This window comes from Falco cherrug, chromosome 12, assembly GCF_023634085.1.
Source record: "Falco cherrug isolate bFalChe1 chromosome 12, bFalChe1.pri, whole genome shotgun sequence".
Classification (NCBI taxonomy): domain Eukaryota; kingdom Metazoa; phylum Chordata; class Aves; order Falconiformes; family Falconidae; genus Falco; species Falco cherrug.
Genome location: NC_073708.1, coordinates 27,411,794 through 27,430,545, shown reverse-complemented (window position 1 = coordinate 27,430,545; position 18,752 = coordinate 27,411,794). Strand labels below are relative to the sequence as shown.

The window sequence follows — 18,752 nt, the reverse complement described above, 5'->3', positions numbered from 1 at the left end:
TAAAAAAAAAAAAAAAAAAAAAAAAGTTGACAGAACTGCCACACGGTCAGACTCACCTGCTGAGTTTTGGGGCAGGGTGGGGCAGCCCCACACATGGATTTGCCATCTCTGCCTAAAGCGCCTCCACCTCAGCGCATCAGGCCGGAAGCCAGAGCGGGAGAGACGCGCTCCCTTCCCCACCGGGGTGACACAGACCCCTAAGCCAACGTTCCCCCCTCCCCTCCAGGCTGTGATCGCTCCCCGCCGTGGGTGGAGGGGCACACCACCCCCATAACGAGCCTCTCCTCCGAGCCCGTGACTACCACAGGGCCAGCGCCGACTCCCCGCGGGCGGGGAGCGAGGCCCGGCTGAGGGCTCAGGTACCCGGCTGCTGCCCCGTCCTCCGGGGCGCTGTCACTGTAATTGCCGAGGCAGGGCCAGCCGCCGGGGAGCAGGTAACGAGCCCTGCCTCCCCCGGGCGCGCAGCGCGGGTAAACACCGGCAGCGAGCGGCGCGCAGGGGCAGGCGGCCGGCGGGGCTCTCCTCACGCACGGCCGTTCCCGCCCTCGCGCAGCGCCCGCTGCCCTCACGCTCGACAGCCCCACCCGGGAGCGCGGGGGCGGCCACCGGTCCGGGCGGTGAGGGGAGCGGGCGCCGCGCACCCCGCTGCCGTCGCGGCCCCCCCGGGCTCCCCGCGGCGGCTGGAAGCCTTTCCCCGGACGGCCGCCCGCTGCCCGCGCCGCCATGGCGGGCGGCGAGGCGGAGGGGGGGGGGGGCGGGCGCGGGACTCCCCTGGCGGTGACGTGTGTTGCCATGGCGACGCCCAGGCAGCGTCTCGCTCTTTGGGGGGGGGTGGGGGGGATGACAACAAATATGGCGGAGAGGAGCAGGACGGCAGAGACGGGTCAGTGCCAGCCGCAGTCGCCTGGGCGGGGGGAGAGGGGAAGAGCCCCGTTTCTCCAGGGGCTTGTGGCAGTCGAGGGGGCCTGCCTCGCAACGGAGTGCGGGGGACGGAGCCCTTCTCTCAGGGGAAAGGGAGGGAAGCGCCTCCTGGCCGAGGGCACTGAGGTGAAGAAGGGGCCGGGGCAGAGGCCCCTGCCCAGGGAGCTGCGGAGGAGGAGAAGGCGCCTTCCTTTGGGGACGAGGAGCGTCTTCCCGGGGGAGAAGCGGTCGTGGGGAGCGCCCCTTCAGGCAGGGAGAGGGGGAAGAGCCCCCAGGCGCTCCAGCCCTGCCTGAGGGGGGCTGCCCCGCCGTGGGGAGGGGGGCGGGAGGGCCAGAGCCCGCCTCAGCCGGCAGGACGTGGGGCAGAGCCCCGGCGGAGCGAGGGCGAAGCTGGCGGTGGGGCAGCCCCGCTCCCCCCCGCGCAGGGGGCACAGGTGGCGGGGGGCGAAGAGCCGAGCCAAACGGTGGGTCACTGGAGTTCCCCTCACTCAAGAAGCCACGATTTGCTTTATTCAGAGTGAAAGAATGTCAGGTGAAGACAGTGGGTTGGAACTGGAAGTGCACCAGGAGGCTGATGGCTTGGGGTTTGGCCTGCAGGTGCTGCTTCACCTGTCCCCGGGGGCTGCTGAGGGCAGCCTGCTGCTCGCCTTACACCTCACATACCTTATTCTATGAGCATCACTTTAAGGAAGGTGCCAAATGTTCCTCTTCCTATTGAGGATATGTTAACAACGGCTCTTAACTATGTATATGTGAAGATAAGTTTGTCTGTGAAACCGAAGTTTTGCCTTTCCTCATAAATGATAGGGATCCTATAGGTACAGGGGTCTTTCCAATTGTCACAAAACACAGTTAAGGTCTGTTCCAACCTGTGTGAAAACAAACCTCCCCAAAATAAGTTCTGAAAATTAGAGATCTTAACATTTGGAGGATGAAACAAAGGTGACAGTTTTTCTGAATATTTAATATCCCACAGCATCATACATAAACTATCTGCATTCCTGAACCCAAAGTTCATTTTCCTAGCCTACTGTGTTAGCTGCTGTGCCTGTGCTTTTCAGCCTCAGAAGTGGCTCCAAATGAAGATGCATTATCCATAGAACTGATTTTGGATTTTTGGGCCACTTAAGGTGAAAAAAACCTTACAAACGCTGCATCTAAATGGATTTGCTGTAAGGTTCTTGAATTCCCCGTATTCAGCTGTGCTGTTGATGAACCCTACAAACCATACTGTGCAGTTGATTGTACATTAAACTTGTCCATGAGACAGGTGATTCTTTTCATCCACTGTGTTGTGTGACACTACTAAACACAGCTGATGAGCCCTGACTGTGCTGTGAAACAGGAAAACAAATCTCCAGTGGCTCTTTGACTTTGTCAGCTTTCCTACCTACTTCATCTACCTGTGTCTTTGCTGTTGTCAGTAACTTTCTTTAATATACAGTGTAACTTTCCTACTATTTCCAGATCAGTGCATAAACATGCTCTTGTATTGTGTTCTCTGCTGTATTATTTAAATCTGCAGACTTACAGTATTTGCTTTTTATTTTCAACCTTGTCAGACCCTTTCCACATCTACCCATTGCAGCTAACTAATATGTGATTTTATCATAAATGTTGTGTTTCAGCTTGTGCGGAAATCCTGTTTTGTTGCATGTTCCTGATACATGTCTGCTTAAGTTTTGCAATGCCTGTCTGGCCACTTTGCAAGTCTTGATTTACAGTTCCTTCTTTTTTGGAGGAGCCAGATGAGGCATTAGAAATGCAAAGAACCACAGTCATAGGAAAAAGACCACAAACTCGCAGAGATCAGTGGGACTTGGGAAGCAATCTTGTTATCTTGGACCATTTTTTGAGAAAGGACATGGAAAGTAGGCTGTACAAAAAAAAAGGTGGGGCGATGTAGTTTTTTCTTTTTTTTCTCCCCCCCCCCCCCCCCCCCCCTCCCCTTTAAACTTTGGTTTCTAAGGGATCCTTGGCAGGTCCCCAAAAGAACCTGCTTGTCCCCTTAGTGCTGGGTGACACTGATGCTCTTGATGTGCTCGTAATGTACTTGGGAAACGTTATTGTTTTTGGTGCATCCTGACTGCTAAGTATGTCTTCATGATATGCCAGATCTGGACCAGTCTTTAGGAGATACAGGAATCTAGCTCTGGAATCTTCATTTTGCACAAATTTAAATTTTTATGTATGGTTGTAAGGAGAATGAAGCCATTACAGAAGGACCAAACATTGTTCAAAGCATGTAAATTGATTTAGCAAGTAAGACTACATTATACTTGCTGTTTTGTTTTTACAGAAACATCATGTTATTATTCCTGGATCAGAAAACAGAATTAATAACTAATTCTTATCTTCTGATCTTGAAATAATGATTATTATTTGTAATTTTCAAATAAGAAAACTGAGTTACAGAGAAAGGTAACTTATCCATGCTTTATAGCCACAGAGATTATTGTTATGGACCATTCTTTACTGATTTAATTCAGTAACCTGTGTTTGACAAGAGTCAGTGTCAAGGAAAGATGTCAGGAAGAATATAATGTACACTTAACAGAAGGGTGACTCTAAAATTTTGGTTTCTTCCTAAATATTATCTGATACTGAATTATATATATCTAAGATGCTTACACCCCCTCCACACTCAGCTTTGATAATATACTGTGTCAAGAAGCTTTGTATGTTAATTATACTTTATGGAAAACATACCTTTTTATAATGTAAGAATTTTTCATTTCAGTTTTATTAGTTACTCATACTTCTGTTATAGAAAAAGTGAATCTGTTAATCTTTCTTACACTGGTAATTATATTTATTGTCTCTGTATGTGCAGATCTTTTCATATTTCCATTCCTTTTTCTTGTAGAAGATTTTTGTTTCTGTAATAACTTGCAAATTTTTGCACTTTTTTTTTTTTTTTTTTTTTTTAATTGAGGAGAGGGGCTAGGACCACAGAATTTCACAAAGTACTTCAGAAGATGGCCTACCATTAGCTTTTATTACACTGTTACACTACACTCACTATTGTTTTCTATATAATGGTTTAAACTAATCTGTCTGTTTCAAATGAGATTGAGACATGATATGGAAGGTAGATTATCTCACATCTGTCTGCTGTGGAGTTCATGTTCTGGTGCTATCCTCTCTGGACTAGGCAGACATCTGGTATAATCCATTAAAATAGTTTCTGTGTTCTGATGTTTGGTTAGAGTGCTGCAAATCAACTCACTTTACCCTGGATTAATCAATCATTTTCCCATTGCACTTGGCTCCTTAGTCCTAGCTCTTTCCTTGGAAGTGCTCAAATCAGCTTTCTGCAATCAACTGTAAATTTGTACACTGCCCTGTCTGGGTTTCCAGGCTGAAACCTTTATGTCTCAAGCTGGGAATCCAAATTAAAAGCAACTTAAATCTTCACAAATTAAGTCTGCAGGAGAATGAAGGTGATTAAGACTAGTTGGTTGCTTCAGGAGCTTCTTGGTTTGACTTCTAGTTCTGTTCAGTTAACCTTGATGTCTCAGACCTTTGGAAGACATGAGATATAGCAAAGACAGCCAGTTTTGTTAAGTTTCTTCAAAAATAGATCTTACTCTGTAGCAAAGAGGACCTTATTAGCTTCTCTAAGGAAGATTTAGGAGTAGGTCAAAGTGAGTACAGAATGCTTGTATTTACTAATTTTTTGACCCATGAACTAGATGAAAGTGTTTAACTTTTCAGACATGGATCTAGCTAAAATTTCACTAGTTACCTCATTCTCCCCAGGTTACTCTTATTCTTCTAGGCATCTATATTACCTTCGGAAGACTTGCTTCCAGAGGCCTGAATGATCAAAGGGTGCAGGTTATCTCTCAGTTCTGTAATAGTTTTCTATCTGAGGCAGCTGCATATTAGCCTGGATTGACAGTTCTAATATGTGTTATTCCACAGTTACTAGTCATTTTGTGGGTATTAGTATTTCTGATATTTCATTGGGTCATCATGACTGAAATCATAGTGAAAGCAAAAAAAGGCATTTACTCACAGTACTGGACAGGATACAAATATATGTCTTTAGACCAAAGATCCTTGTTATCAGAACAAGCAGATTTCCCAGCTGGATGTGTAGTTTTTCATGTTTATTTACGTGTCATGATAGATACCTTGCAGAGCTATGTTAAGTCACATTTCATATTAAGAATGGTTAGAATTTTTGAAAGTGTTCATAGCTAGGCTGACGGGTTCAGGGAGGTGAGCTTTAAACCCCCCTCCTCCCCAAGTTTGGGTAGTAATTAACATTTCTAAAATACTTAATGTTGAGATCGTTATTTCAGAGTTCTGTATGTGGAAGGCATGATAGAATAGCTGTGTAAATTCTGCGGTGTTTTCTAATTGATTTTAATATGGTAGTGCTGAGATGGACTATAGGTTTTGGTTATTCTTTCAAAAAAGAATAGTTATTCTATTAAAAATACTGTACATTGCATATGGTATGAACACATTATAGTATCAGGAACATGCTGCTTTCTTTTAGGTGGCCTTAATTATCAATAAAAAGCTGAACTAAATAAGACAACCTAATTTATTTGTCTTTAAATATAGGCCTTTTTGATAACTGGAACTTCTCATTCAGTAGCTATGATGAAATTTAAAAAAGGAAAAATCAGCTAATTACTTTAACAATATTATTTAATCTTGGTCTTTAAAATAACACCATATATTAGTGGTACTTTTGGTTTTCCAGGCAAATTTCATTTCTTCAACTGAATTGTCCTTAAATTATTTTTGAATTTTCAAGTGTATGTAAACAGTGTAGCTTACAAGCCTGTAAACATAGCTGAATTCCCGTGTTTGGGAAAAGACATTGTAGTCTTCATGCTGAAAGGGATCTGCCCACTCTTTCTGTCTACACAAAAAGATTTCAAAAGTCAGTGGAAAACTGTAAGGGTACTGGGCCCAGACTTGCAGATGTTCACATGCCATGAAGAACTATTTACAGTTGTTTATAAAATGCTGCAGGATGTATTTGTAAACAAATCTAAAATGCGTTTTTTTACAAACACATTTGCCAGAACTTACTGATAGCAAGCATGGGTACATTTTAGCATAGGTAGTTTGAAATCCAGATGATATGGAAAAAGGTTTGTTAGTAAATTTGAGGCACTCTGTAAGAGACCATTAACTACTTCAGTTTTTTGCTGCTTAAGTTGGAATATTAATTAAAGTGATACATAAAAATTAACTGTAGTTGCTGCAGAAAAATAATGTAATAATCATTATACTTTGTTGCCAGTAGACTGATATTTAACTAATTTCCAACTTTTTCAGTTATCTAGTGGAAACAATCCCCAATAGAAGAATTCGTTGAGGAAGAGCTGCTGATATATTTTTGGTACTTACAGCTTTGATCATATTCCTATTACATAATTTGCCACAAAAGGAGACCTGAGAAATACTAATGAGGGCTTTATAGAGCCAGAAGATATAATTTCAGAAAAAGACAGAAACACGAATGAGTTGGGTGTTCCAGTTGCCATTTTTTAATGGTTTACCATTTCCTAGCTATATTTCTATCAGTTTTTTCTTTGACAAATAATCAAAGCTTCTGAGAGTTACTTACCTCAAGCCTCCCGTTTTTTCTTCCAGTGAAGTTCAAAGCACCCTATTAATTATTAGCACTTGTGAGAGTTTTTGAATTTGTAAAAAGTAAAATGAGACATATTGAGAATTTTAATAGGTTTTGTACTGAAATTTGTAAAACAGAAGTTTCTGCAAGTTTCTTTAGTGTTGCTGTCACTGTATTTATAGGCAGAAGTCTCATGCAAAAAACCAGATCAACCTCAGAATGCATTTACATGGCCTGCATAGCATTTCTGTTTCTTTTTAAGTTGAGCTTTATAGATTTAATACTCATTATTTTAGAGTCAGCTTCTTGTGTTAAAATGTAACTGGCTTGATCTCCATGGGACCACTAGCAGGACTGGGAAAGTTAGTTCTGCAGCACAAGCCTGCTTTCCAAATGGGACACCTAATACCAATAGCTGTAACCTTTCACAGAAGAAATGGACAACTTGTTTACACGCAGAGATTTTCCTTCCTCCTGTTCCTCTTTCCTCCAGCAACACCTGTTTAGGGACAAAAATAATAGAGTGGAATGGCTGTATAATCATACTTACTTTTTTTTTTTTTTTTTTTTTAAATAAAGAGCTAGGATACCCTGATGACAGAAAGCACCGTCCCCCAGTTAAATGAGGTGCTAGAGGATACAGAGAGGAGTTTGGTACAGATATTTACTGCTAACGTCATTCAGATCCAGTGGTGCTGCTTCTGCTCAGCAGTGGTGCTGCTGGATGTGGACTGGCTCCAGCATACCCACCTAGGTGTGTGCATTGTGCTACGTCACTCTTGTTCCTGGAGGACTGATTGTGCTGCCCTTTCCAGGACTATGTGATTCTATAGAAACCAGCTTAGTTTTCTCAAATAATCACCAAAAGTAGTTGGCATGCAGAGCCTTGATGCAGAATTGTTATGTTTAGATTGCATTGTACCTGAGGTAATAAATTCTTCTAGGCTCAAGTTGTGCCTTCAGTTATGGAGATAAACCAATTTACTAGTAATCGAGAGCTGGTTATGGGCACACACCTATGTGTCCCATGTCCCCACTTCCCTGTCACATTGTCCCCACAACTCAGTTTCTTGACTTTGCCACAGGCTGAGCCTGTCGTTTAAGAAGTGTTATATTTTTAAATTTTAAATATGTTTTTTTGTAGAGGAGTGAAGGCAATGGGTTGATTAATGTGGATAATATGCAGCTGTGGCCTTGCTACGAAGGCAGTGGGTTGATTGACATAGATGATGTGCAGCTGTAGCTCGTTCCTGCTAGGTGGTTAAAGAGCACTGAGGAGTATGGGAGAGGATGTCAGGCAGCAGAGAGAAGGAGGATTGTGGTTTGGCCTTTGGAGGATGGAGAAACAGCATAGGCAGTAGAATCTGACCAACAGTAAAGCCTTGTTGCAGCTTGGTAGTTTGCTTTGTCCTGTGACATTTTTTGAAGTAGTTTTACTCATTGTATGCCAGAATGGTTTGGAAAGCTGCTCTACCATAATAATAATAATAATAGCTTCAATTTCATTTTGTCACAGGCTGTGCAAATTCGGAGATGTTGACTTCAGTATTAAATCTAGGACTGTGATCCTGCAAATGTTGGGCATAGAGTTTGATGTATATATGTGTATAGTAAAGTGTTTTCATGGTTGGTTCTATTTTAGCATGAGTAATGTATTAAGGTTAGAGGCTAAATCTTATACAGTGTGATACATATATTTTCTAATATACATATGTGTCCCTGTTCTCTCAGTATGGTTAACTGGCTGACTTCATAGATTCATTGTGGTAAAAATCAAGTGTGGAAGAGGGGACGGGGGGATAAAATAGTTAGCTTAATTCTTATAATTAAATAAGTTATCTAACTGTGTTTTGTTTACTTGCTAAATCATAAAGCTGTTTACTTAGCAGTGGATCTCATAATCATGAGTGAAAACTGGCAAGATTTTGCTTTTACTTATAGTTTCATAACCACCTTGAAAAACATGTTAAATTTCAATCTCCACAAAAACAAGTGGAACATCAGTTCCGGTGATTCACCAGAGCAGAGCAGCAGGAATCCTTTCCAAAGAAAGCCCAGCTGGATTCATTACAGGTCTACTGATGCGTTTTCATTTGCAATAAGCAGCAAAGTTACTGTGTGATTACAGTAGACTTTAGAGCTGGGTAACACCTATCAAGTGGCTATCACGTTTTCATGCATATGTAATGCAGATGAGGTAGTATGATGCACTTGATTAATGAAAAAATTCTCAAATAACCTATAAAAATCCAAAGCCTATGGCATTATTTCAGAGGAACTGTCCATGTAAAATAGGATTGTGAGATAAACTTGTCTCTGTACTACTTAACTATATCCAAAGTCTGTGGTACAGCAGAATAACAGATGTCATGTAACTACCCTGAAAACAAGTATATCTGTTGCTTATTTTATTTCTAAGCAGTACCAATAATCAGTAATTTGAGCTTTCTCTATGTAAGCCTTCGTGTAGGTAGATTTTGGTTTGTGCTCCAAATATTTGAAATACTTTGTATGCATTTCATATTCCTATAAATACTATATCAACTTAACACATGCTTACTTAAAAACTGCTGAATATGGTGTATTAGTTGTGTTTTCTATACTTAAATTCCTGTTGTGTTGCTGATGCAAAAGTTAATAGATCAAGTTTGCTTTGCTGACATTTCTATGTTACAAAACAGGAATTCTGAAACAATATTTAAATTTTTTGCTATGCAGTCCATATACTTTGTGAATAAAATAAAACACCGCAATCATAATTATTTCATATGAAATACTAGGTTATGCAGAAGTGTTTATTAACCAAAGAGTAAATGCAGCAATGTGAATGGGCAACACTTAGGTGAAGATATTCTCAGTGGCTTAAAATGCTACTTTTTGGAATGGACTGTTTTGGAAAGTAGGGGATAAAGGTGCTAGTCTCAACTAAGAAGTTAAAGGAATTCTTTCAATGAGTAATTATAACTATGACAGTAATTAATAGTGGAATTGATTTCAGCAACCTCAGGGAACAAATTATTCCAGAAGTAGCATTAAAATCCCCAAATTTATTCAAATATGTAGTAGTCAAGAAGATTTTAACTCCAAAGTGAGAAAATTAAGTGTCTGAAAATACTGTTGACTTAAATTGACTGACAGAAGTCATGCCTACCTCTAGACAAAAAGTCAATCAGAAGCAAGAGTAAAACCATATCTTTAAATTACACATATTCAAGAGCCAAGGAAAAATAAAATTTCAACCCGAAGAAGGATGCATCAATTATGGTGCGTAATACACAGGACGGAAACTGTCAGTGAACTTCTATCACTTGGTTTTCACTTATCCCACTCCTAATGATGGCCCAAGCTGTTGTAGCAGTGTGCAACTACCTCTCTTCCAAGTGTTTGTGAACTACAGGGTCTTGAAGAGAAATATGGTGGTATGCAAAGCTGCTGATGTGTTTCCCCACAGGACTTTTTGCTCTGTGGAGCCCTCATGGAAGGCCTAGTTTCCCATGTGTAAGGATTCATTACCCCCATAAAGATGTTGGTGGCTGAGTTGGAAATTGAATTCAGGTCTCCTGAATGCTAGAATTAGTGATAATAAAATAATTTTTTTTTATTTGAACAGGTGCATCCACAACAAATTTACAGCAGTCACACTTTGGATATTGAGAAATCAAACCCCTCTGAATAGCGGGTTTGATGCGGTACTACAGATGGCTTGTTGAGGCTCATCAGGCTGATTGCTTTTGAAGAATACCTGAGAAGAGATAAAAGCCTGATCCAAATTAGAAGGCACAGCTGTATCACCTCGGTGCTGAACCTGAAATAATGTCCATGACACAGCTTATTAGCTCAGGTGCAGGATCACAGCTATAGCTGTCTTCCGTTGGCCTTGCTGGGATTACAGCAGATAAGCTCATGCTTTCCAAAATATGACATAGGTATCTCTTTAAATAAAGGTCTGGAAAGCTCCCGTTCGATCAGCAAACATAGTAAGACATTGAAAGGGCTAGGAATTTGACATGAAAGGGGTAATTTTCATGAACGGAAAAAGCACTGTTTATGTGTTTCTTATTTGACTTTGCTGATATTCTTGAAAGACTTCTATAGTACTTCATACCTACTACTTTAGGAGATGCCTTTTGTGGGCAAGCATTTTGAATGTGATAGTCAGGACTGAGGTATATGAAACCTAGGGCAACTAAAATGCATAAAGCCTTGGCCTTTTTCAAAAGCTCGAATAAACCTACTTCTCTGTTGTATCAGGAATAATTATTACCTGTTGAGTCTTTTTCAGTTTCCCAGCTGAGAATCAGTTGATCCTAAAGAAAGGAGACACAGAAGTTGTTGGCTTACAGAGATTTCAACTTTAGTAGGCACTGAAGGCTACATAATCATGGGTTGGGGTCATTGCACTGGTTACTACATATCAGATGCTTTGGTTGTGTTTATCTTGCCTCAATGTGAGTTATTTTTAATTTAGAAATGTATTTTGTCATGACTTCTTGCAGTTAGGCTGTCATTAAAACAATTTTTAACCATGCAGTTCTCATAGGATAAAACCCGCCTAATTGATATAGTGCTTACTCCTGGTTGGGTTATTCAGGGTCTGGCTGTTGGTCATGTAATTATATCTTGTGCTCTTAAATCAGAAAAAAACCTATTTATTCAAGAATATACAGTGTGGGTAAAGGAAAAAAAAAGCATGGAGGAAGTAGTGTTCTTATATTGAAAACAGGTTTTGCAATAAAATATGGTTTTTATTGTATAGGAGGGAAATGGTCAATGTAGTCTGTAGGCCGGATCTGCTGTTGCTTTATCAGTGAAAGTATGGATTAAGCCTGTTTCATACCTTCTGTATGAAACCTGAAGTATTATACATGGAAATTAAAATTTGATCTGCACCAGCAATAACTAGCTAAATCAATATCCTTTGGCTGGTGCTATTTCTTGAGGTTGTTTAGAAATATCTTTTCATAAGCATTTTGCATGTAATCATTCTGCATTTAAAAACCTCGTCAAAGAAAAGTTAATGAAAATACATAGTTATATACATGTGTCTCATTAATGTACATGATAACCTGCTTTTGTTAAATCAATGCCCAATAGCTGGGGCAGCTGTTGAAACATGGATATATCCACATAGCATATGTGGATATATACATAGCTTATATCCGTGAACCTTTCCTTTCCTTTCTCATATAATGCAAAACCAGGTGTGTAATGATTTGTTTCAAGATTAGGCTGTGTAGGAAATACATAATTTTAGGATGGTACCAGCAAATACTAGTGAGTGACTTCAACCATCAACACCTTTTTTCAGTTTTGTGGGTTATGTTATAGTATCATGAGCTTTTCCCCTTACCTGACGTTTTCTACTAACTACAATTCCAAACCCTGCAATCATCTGTTTTGACTCATCATTTTTCACAGGTCACATGCACTTCTTGTCTTTTTGAAATCTGTAAGCAACTGATTTCGCAAAGACCCTGCAAAAGAAGTTTTACCCACTGAAGTTCTGTAGTACCACACAAGGGATCTGCTTTAAATCTTCAGTTCTTTTCCTGCCTCAGAATCCCTAGACACAGAATTTCCTCTTGCTTGGCCAGAAAAAGATTTTTTGGGGGTGTTCCTACCTAGTATTTGAATTCCTATGCACTTTTCAGCTGGTCTTTTAGTATCTCCTATTATTCGTATGCGGACCTAATTCTCTGAGCCATCTCTTATCTCCCAGAAGGGATGGACTTGCTGATACAATTACATATTTGCAGATATAACTCTGAGGACTAGCTGAGCTAGGAAACTATTATTTACTCTTTTTCTCTGCTAACTGGGGATGTATGTGATGCATCACATTTTTGTTTATAATTTATGTTTTATACTTTTGTTTGATCTGTTTTTATTTAAAGAAGTATTGCTACTATAGCAACTGTTGCATCATATGATATCTTTGATATTATCAAGATGCCAAATACTTGTTAAAGAATAAATGTGTATATCAGATTAAATTCACTGATTCTTACAGTATTTTAAAATAAACATATTTTCAGTTAACATATTTGGTACTACTGTTTTTTTCAGTATTTTTTCCCTTTCTAGTGATGAGTATTTTAGTGGATAGGTTAGAGTTTATAAATACAGTAAAAAGAGTGATGGTTATTTTTCTTGCTTGCTGAGTTCAAAGCGTTAATTTTTTTTTTAATTATTTTCGTGAGGAAAAACTGTTCATACCTTTTTGGCCATTTTGGATTTCACTAAAGTGATACAAAAAATTCCATTGCTATTTGCCTCTGACAAGAAGGTATATCCTTGGAGATAGCCCACATTGAGATAATAAATAAATATTCTTGAAGTTATGCTTTGAGATTAGACTGGAAACAAATATTACATATAACCAAAAAAACAAGTCAACACAAGTTTGCTTATTTTCTTTTTCTGTAAACTTGTAAGTCACTGTGAGTGAGTAATTGTTTAGAGCAGTATCTGTCTGCCAGATGTTGTGTTCGGTTCAATGTTCTCCACTACATTTTGGAAAGGAGCTATAATTGACCTTGGATTCATAATTGTATCGCTGTCTGGATGTGCTTATTTTGAATGGACCAGGCAGTGGAGATTTCTCATTACCTTCTTACACTTGATCAGCCAATAAGTTCACAGCTTTGTCTTGGGCTAAGCACCTTACATACTTTTATATTCCTGGCTATCTTTAGGCTGTCTGCTTAATATGAGCATTTCAGCAAAGTGCTCTTTGTGGTACCACCAAGCCTTTTGTAGGGACTCCATGGAACTCTTTAGTGGTCATTTTGCTTTGACGTGTTTGCATGTAAAAACAAGACTTTCCCAGTTTCATCTTCGACTGAGACACCTATGCCATACCTTCTGCTAGAGTAAATCAGTTTGGGTATGTATATCTGAAGAAGTATGAGTGTTTAGGTATACATATGCCTTTTAGCCCAAAGTAAAAAGTTTACAATGCATTAGCCAAGGAATTGTGTTAGGGAGGTTAAAAGGGTATGCATTAAAAGGGATGTTAAAAGGGTATGCTGTCTGGTAGCCTCTGTAGAGAGAGTTACTTGTGCAGTAAAATTAAACCCCCCCAAACAATACATTACCATGTTTCCTTCCTATTTATGCAACCTACCACAAGCTTTTTCAAGTTCCTGGCAGTAAACTTGCAGTTTATTTTTTCTGAGTATTTTCAGAAACTTTGTAAAGCTCTGAATTTACCTGATAATCTCTGCTGAACCAGTGCTTGTCTTTTATTCAGCATATTTCCTTAAATATGAATATCCTCTTACAGTTTGGAGATAGACCCTTGACAAGAAGTCTGTTGGTCAAACGGGAGGAGGAAAGTAATTGAAGAGACAATTACTTTAAAGATGCTTTATCTCAAATTTGGTTTCTGAATAATGACCCACTGTTACTATTTTTTAGAACTAGACCAAGCTGTATGGGAATGCTGTCTGTGATAATCAGCATTTTCCTTGTTCTGCTTGACTTTTGAGATGGGTAATGGTGACAGTATGGGCACAGTACTTGAATGTGAGGCAGCAGGTGTGGTTGGTACCATGCCGCATATTTTCCCAAACCCTGGGATTTGTAGTGTTAACATAATTTCTTCCATTTCTTTTCAGATCATGGTGACTGTGAATTCACATTTCAGATTGACAGAGCTCTCTGCAGTGTGTTTAGATTCTCAGGTTTATGCCCAATCCTTGCTGCAGGATACATGGCTGTGAAGATCTCAATTACAGTTGTGTTTTCTTCTTTTTCTTAGCATTTTTAAGGCCAGTGGAGCTGGAACTCCAAGCTCCTGCCTGCTGCTGCCTGTAGGATTTTTAGATTTTTAGAATGGCCATAGACTATTCAGAGTTCATAGCAGAAATAAGTCTTCTTGAGTAGCAGTGATGCTGAAGCCTAGGCACAATGACTGAAAAGATTTTATTAAAAAAAAAAAGAATTGGAGGATATAATCTGCCATAATGCCTATAAATTTCTGTAAATTATATTATATAATTTTGCTAAAATTACACTGTTGGCAGTTTTCTGATTTGTGGAAAAGACACTGTTATTGGCATATCCTCCATAAGTGTTACTTGCTCAAAACTTGAGTTGAATGATGTTGATCTAGAGACTTGTTATATTTAGGAGCTAATAGAGTTGCCATTGGTCATCGGAATGAATTTTTGTTTGTTGCAAACTGTATTGAGAGTTCAGATTCCTTTCTTTGTGTGGGGTTACAATAACAGTACTGCTCAAGGCTGATGCAGGTCTTTGTTAGGATACCTGAAAACTTTTCCTGGGCCTTGGATGATGGGAATCTGGCTATTAGATCTTTATGCCATAGAAATTTTTAGTAGCAAAATGTATCCTAATCTTGTTCTAAAATAAGTGTCTTATAGCAGAATGAGAGGTTCTTGATGATGTTTGTAATGTTTAAAGCAGACTTCTACAAAGATCATTAGCAGTTTTTGTATCTTTTCACGTTAACTTACCTTTCTAATTGGCTATGCTTATTAGGCAGTAAGTGTGATTGTAAGAATGTTGCAGGTTTTCCAGGCAAATTCACTCTATATTTTTCTATGTCTTTTTTAAAGCAGCTGTGCTCTCCTACCTAATGTAGCATGAGGGTAGCTGCTGGCTGCTAACTGTGGATTCTGAAGTTTGTGACAGCTGGAAGCTTGGGCTTGTTGTTTACCCAATTCAAAGAGTAACTACTACTTACTTAAGAGGTACTTCCCTCTAGAAACTGCAGTTTTTAAAGAAAATACACCTAAATTTGCATGATGTTTATTGTAGCAAATACTGTTTTCATCATCATGACAAAAATGTTGACTTTACCCTTTGAACTTAAGAATAGCAAGAAGCTCTCGAAGTTTCCAAACTCTTCCACCTAAGAATCCCAGGCCCCTGGAACTGATTCTTTTCATTGTCACTAGTTTGATCTGAAATATGTCCACGATGACAATAGTGATGAATGTGGATACCAGAAGAGTCTGTCCAGGTTTTATTTTAAAGCCTTATATACTTACAGAGATTTCAGACACCTACAGATTTCATACCTGATAGAAAATTACCGTTGAAGTTTAATACTGGGGTAAAAGTAAATCCTAGGGATTTGCTGGAAACTCCAGGAGTTTAAGCTATGAAGAATTAGAATAAAATAGCTATGTGTCTTAAAGCGTATAAAAAATAGTTGACAAAATAAGACCTACAGTCTGAGAAAATTTCTTTGCTAAGTTACTTTTGCCTTTGCTTGTCTTACCTAACCTTTTTTCAAAGGAGAATCTGGTCTCCTTAAGTGTGACGTGCAGGATATACTTCAGTTAATTCTCTTCTTTCCCCTTCAGTATGTTTCAGATAGAAGTACTATTTCCCTTCCCTACAAGGCTCTGTCGTACATCTTTGCTTTTAGTGAGGAAAATCTACTTAGGGCTCCCCAGTTGTGAGGACACTATCTCTTTACTGGCCAGAGAACTTACGGCTCAGTCTAACAGTCGCCTCTGTCCGAAGATGGTAATGTATTCTCAGCAACACTCACTGCATCTGCTGAACAGACAAGCGTGAAACCATGTTTTATAATCTAGTAATACAGCAATGCAGGCTGTTTTTTGGCCAGTAGTCTGGCCTTTTCTTTATCACCCAAGGAGAACATGCCAGAAGGAACATAATGCTGTTGTGCTCTATAATAAAGTGAAGTTCAAAGACTGCAGTTTTGTGTGTTTAGAGATTAATTAAAGATAATATAACTCAAAATATAACAACAGTACATTCTGAATATTCAAAGTACTGTGTAATAAAGAACATGCAAGGAGAGATGAATATTATTAAATGACTATGAATTATAGGCTATTTGATGATTTTACTCTCATTTCTGAATGGCTGCGTTGGGCCAGGAGGAGCAGATGGAAACTTTTTGCTAGGACACAGTTACTTGACAGCTTCCTTCTGCATCATGTAAAGACTCCATTGGCAGATTTTCTCATTTTTCAGTTAGGTGGAAAAGGAGGTGTAGCTCTGTCTTCTGCCTGCTTTTCCTACACTGTCTTATGGTTGAAGTATTATGAATGTAATCTTTTCTAGTTTCTACATCTTTATCTAACGGTGTTTCCCATCTACCTTTTAAGATTACAAGAAGCTGTTACTTTTAGCTGAGATTTACAATTGAGCATTTACCAGGAGGAGTTCAGCTTTTTACAGCTCTACTCAGTTGACTCCCTGCCTCCCATTCTTTCAGTTTGATCCCTGGCAGCTGATGCTTTCTTGGTGGAGATCTGCAGTTTTTCCCTGAATTTTTCTTTGTATCCTTGATTCTATGTGGTGGATTACAAATGATTAACCTGACTAACTGTGACAGGTATATGGGGGCTCTTAGTCAAAGTGGCACTGAACTGCAACTGAGGAAATGGTTTTCCTGTGGCTGCTGTTCTGAATTACAGGTTGCATGATGCAGAGGGATGAATTGTAACAAGTGACACGATCATGGCCATACAGATACACAGATGCCCCATCCAGGTGTAAGTTTGCCTGTGGTGTTACCAGCCTTTAGGCAAATTGTATCATCATGCTGGTAAAAAACCATCTACCTAAAAATATAAGTTGTAATTTTACATTTAAAGAAATGAGTTTAAATGCCGCAGCCTGCTATCTGTGGGCAATTATTCAGTCTAAAACAAATAACCATGAGGGTGCAAATATTATATTTTACCAAAATTATTCGCATGCATTAATTAATATCTAACTGTGGATTATTCTAAAGTAAGAAAAGTTCTAAATTATCTTTGTCTGTTGTAGTACTTCTCAAAGAATAAGTTACAAATTTCTTCCCTGGGAAGACTGGGGATTTATATGCTGAGTGTTAACATGGATATACATATTTTTTAACCTGGGATTTATATACCTCTGAAAATATGGGATATAATAGAAAGCCTGACAGACCCTTTAACTGTGGTGTCACTAAGATGTTGACATAATTTGTTACTTCAGCTAAGGTGTTTTGCCTCAAGAGGTGGAATACATTTATGTATGGAAAGGTCAGTTTTAATTAATAAGCTGTTTTCATCATTCAGGGCCAATATGAATTGCTTGTAACATTTGTGTGAAATAGTTTTCAATATAAAAATAAAACAAATTGAGCTCTATGTCACATTCATCATCCCCTGTAACCCATTTAAATGTCAAAAAATCAGTACAGACCAAAAGTCTATTTCTAGAAGCCTTAGTAGACCTATTTATCAGAGTGAAATAAGATATTATCATCCCATTATTCCATCACATGCCTTCTGCACTTGAAGACACTCACATTTCTTCTAGTTTTCTGTAACAGAGAAGATAGTTTTTCTATTGTTGAATACTTGTTGTCCGAACAGTAAATAGTGAAGAAAATGCTGAGCCAATGTCAGAAGAATGAACTGCTAGTTATATTATTGTGTATTTCTTTGACTATAGTATAATATTAATGTATAATATAATATACAGACTTTATTCCTTGTACATTTCTCAAATGAAAAAATCACTGTGCTCTTTCATTCCTGTTTGCAAACAATTTTTTTTGTATACTGCAAATAGTATAATTTTACTGGAAGGACAAAGCTTTCAGTATATACACTACTGATATATTTTGACAAAAATAATGTTATTGTATAGAAAATTTGTGTCCTGATATGTTTTATTAGGAAATAACCCCCATGTTTTAAAAAATATTTAAGTTCTTCTGAGTTTTGTATCCAAAGCAAGCAAGGCTCAGATAATCATATACCTCCATGAATGTATGTCTCTCCTCTCTAATAATATTCAAATTTCAGATATGAGTTGGACTTAAGTCTCAAAGGTTCTAAGGCCATTTAAGATGCATGAAAATAGGCAGCAAGATAGAGGAATAAGATCCCATTAATGCTTATAGTGAGGAAGATGTTGCTGAGGATTATGGTAAAGTAAGGTGCTGCTGAGGAGTTCAATTCTAGGGAATCCATGCAGAATATATGTATTACAGAGCTCCGGTTGAAAGAAGTGGATCCAGCTGAATATCAGACTATTGCATATGAGAGTGTTCAGCCACAGGATACATGTGTGCAAGAAACCATGCTGTGTGGTTTGTTACTTAGAGAAGCTTTAACATATGATGCCATTATTATATCCAAATTCTTAAATAAACTTTGAGGAGTTCATTTACTGCTGCAAATTTCTTGTTATGTAGAAAAGCATGGAGGAATATCCTTCTATTGTTTTTTCTAACTTATAGCTT

General features: G+C 39.0%; 1 protein-coding gene across 5 annotated transcripts in view; it reads left to right on the top strand.

Annotated features, from left to right (window-relative positions):
- The first annotated feature begins 844 nt into the window (after positions 1–844).
- Positions 845–18,752, top strand: part of LOC102050576 (BEN domain-containing protein 5) — a 965,017-nt gene continuing 947,109 nt past the window's right edge. For all 5 annotated transcript variants that reach the window (XM_055724205.1, XM_055724204.1, XM_055724202.1 and 2 more), the window contains exon 1: positions 845–883. In XM_055724205.1, coding sequence (XP_055580180.1) covers positions 853–883 — 31 coding nt within the window. In that variant the 5' untranslated portion in view covers positions 845–852. The remainder of the gene's footprint in view (positions 884–18,752) is intronic.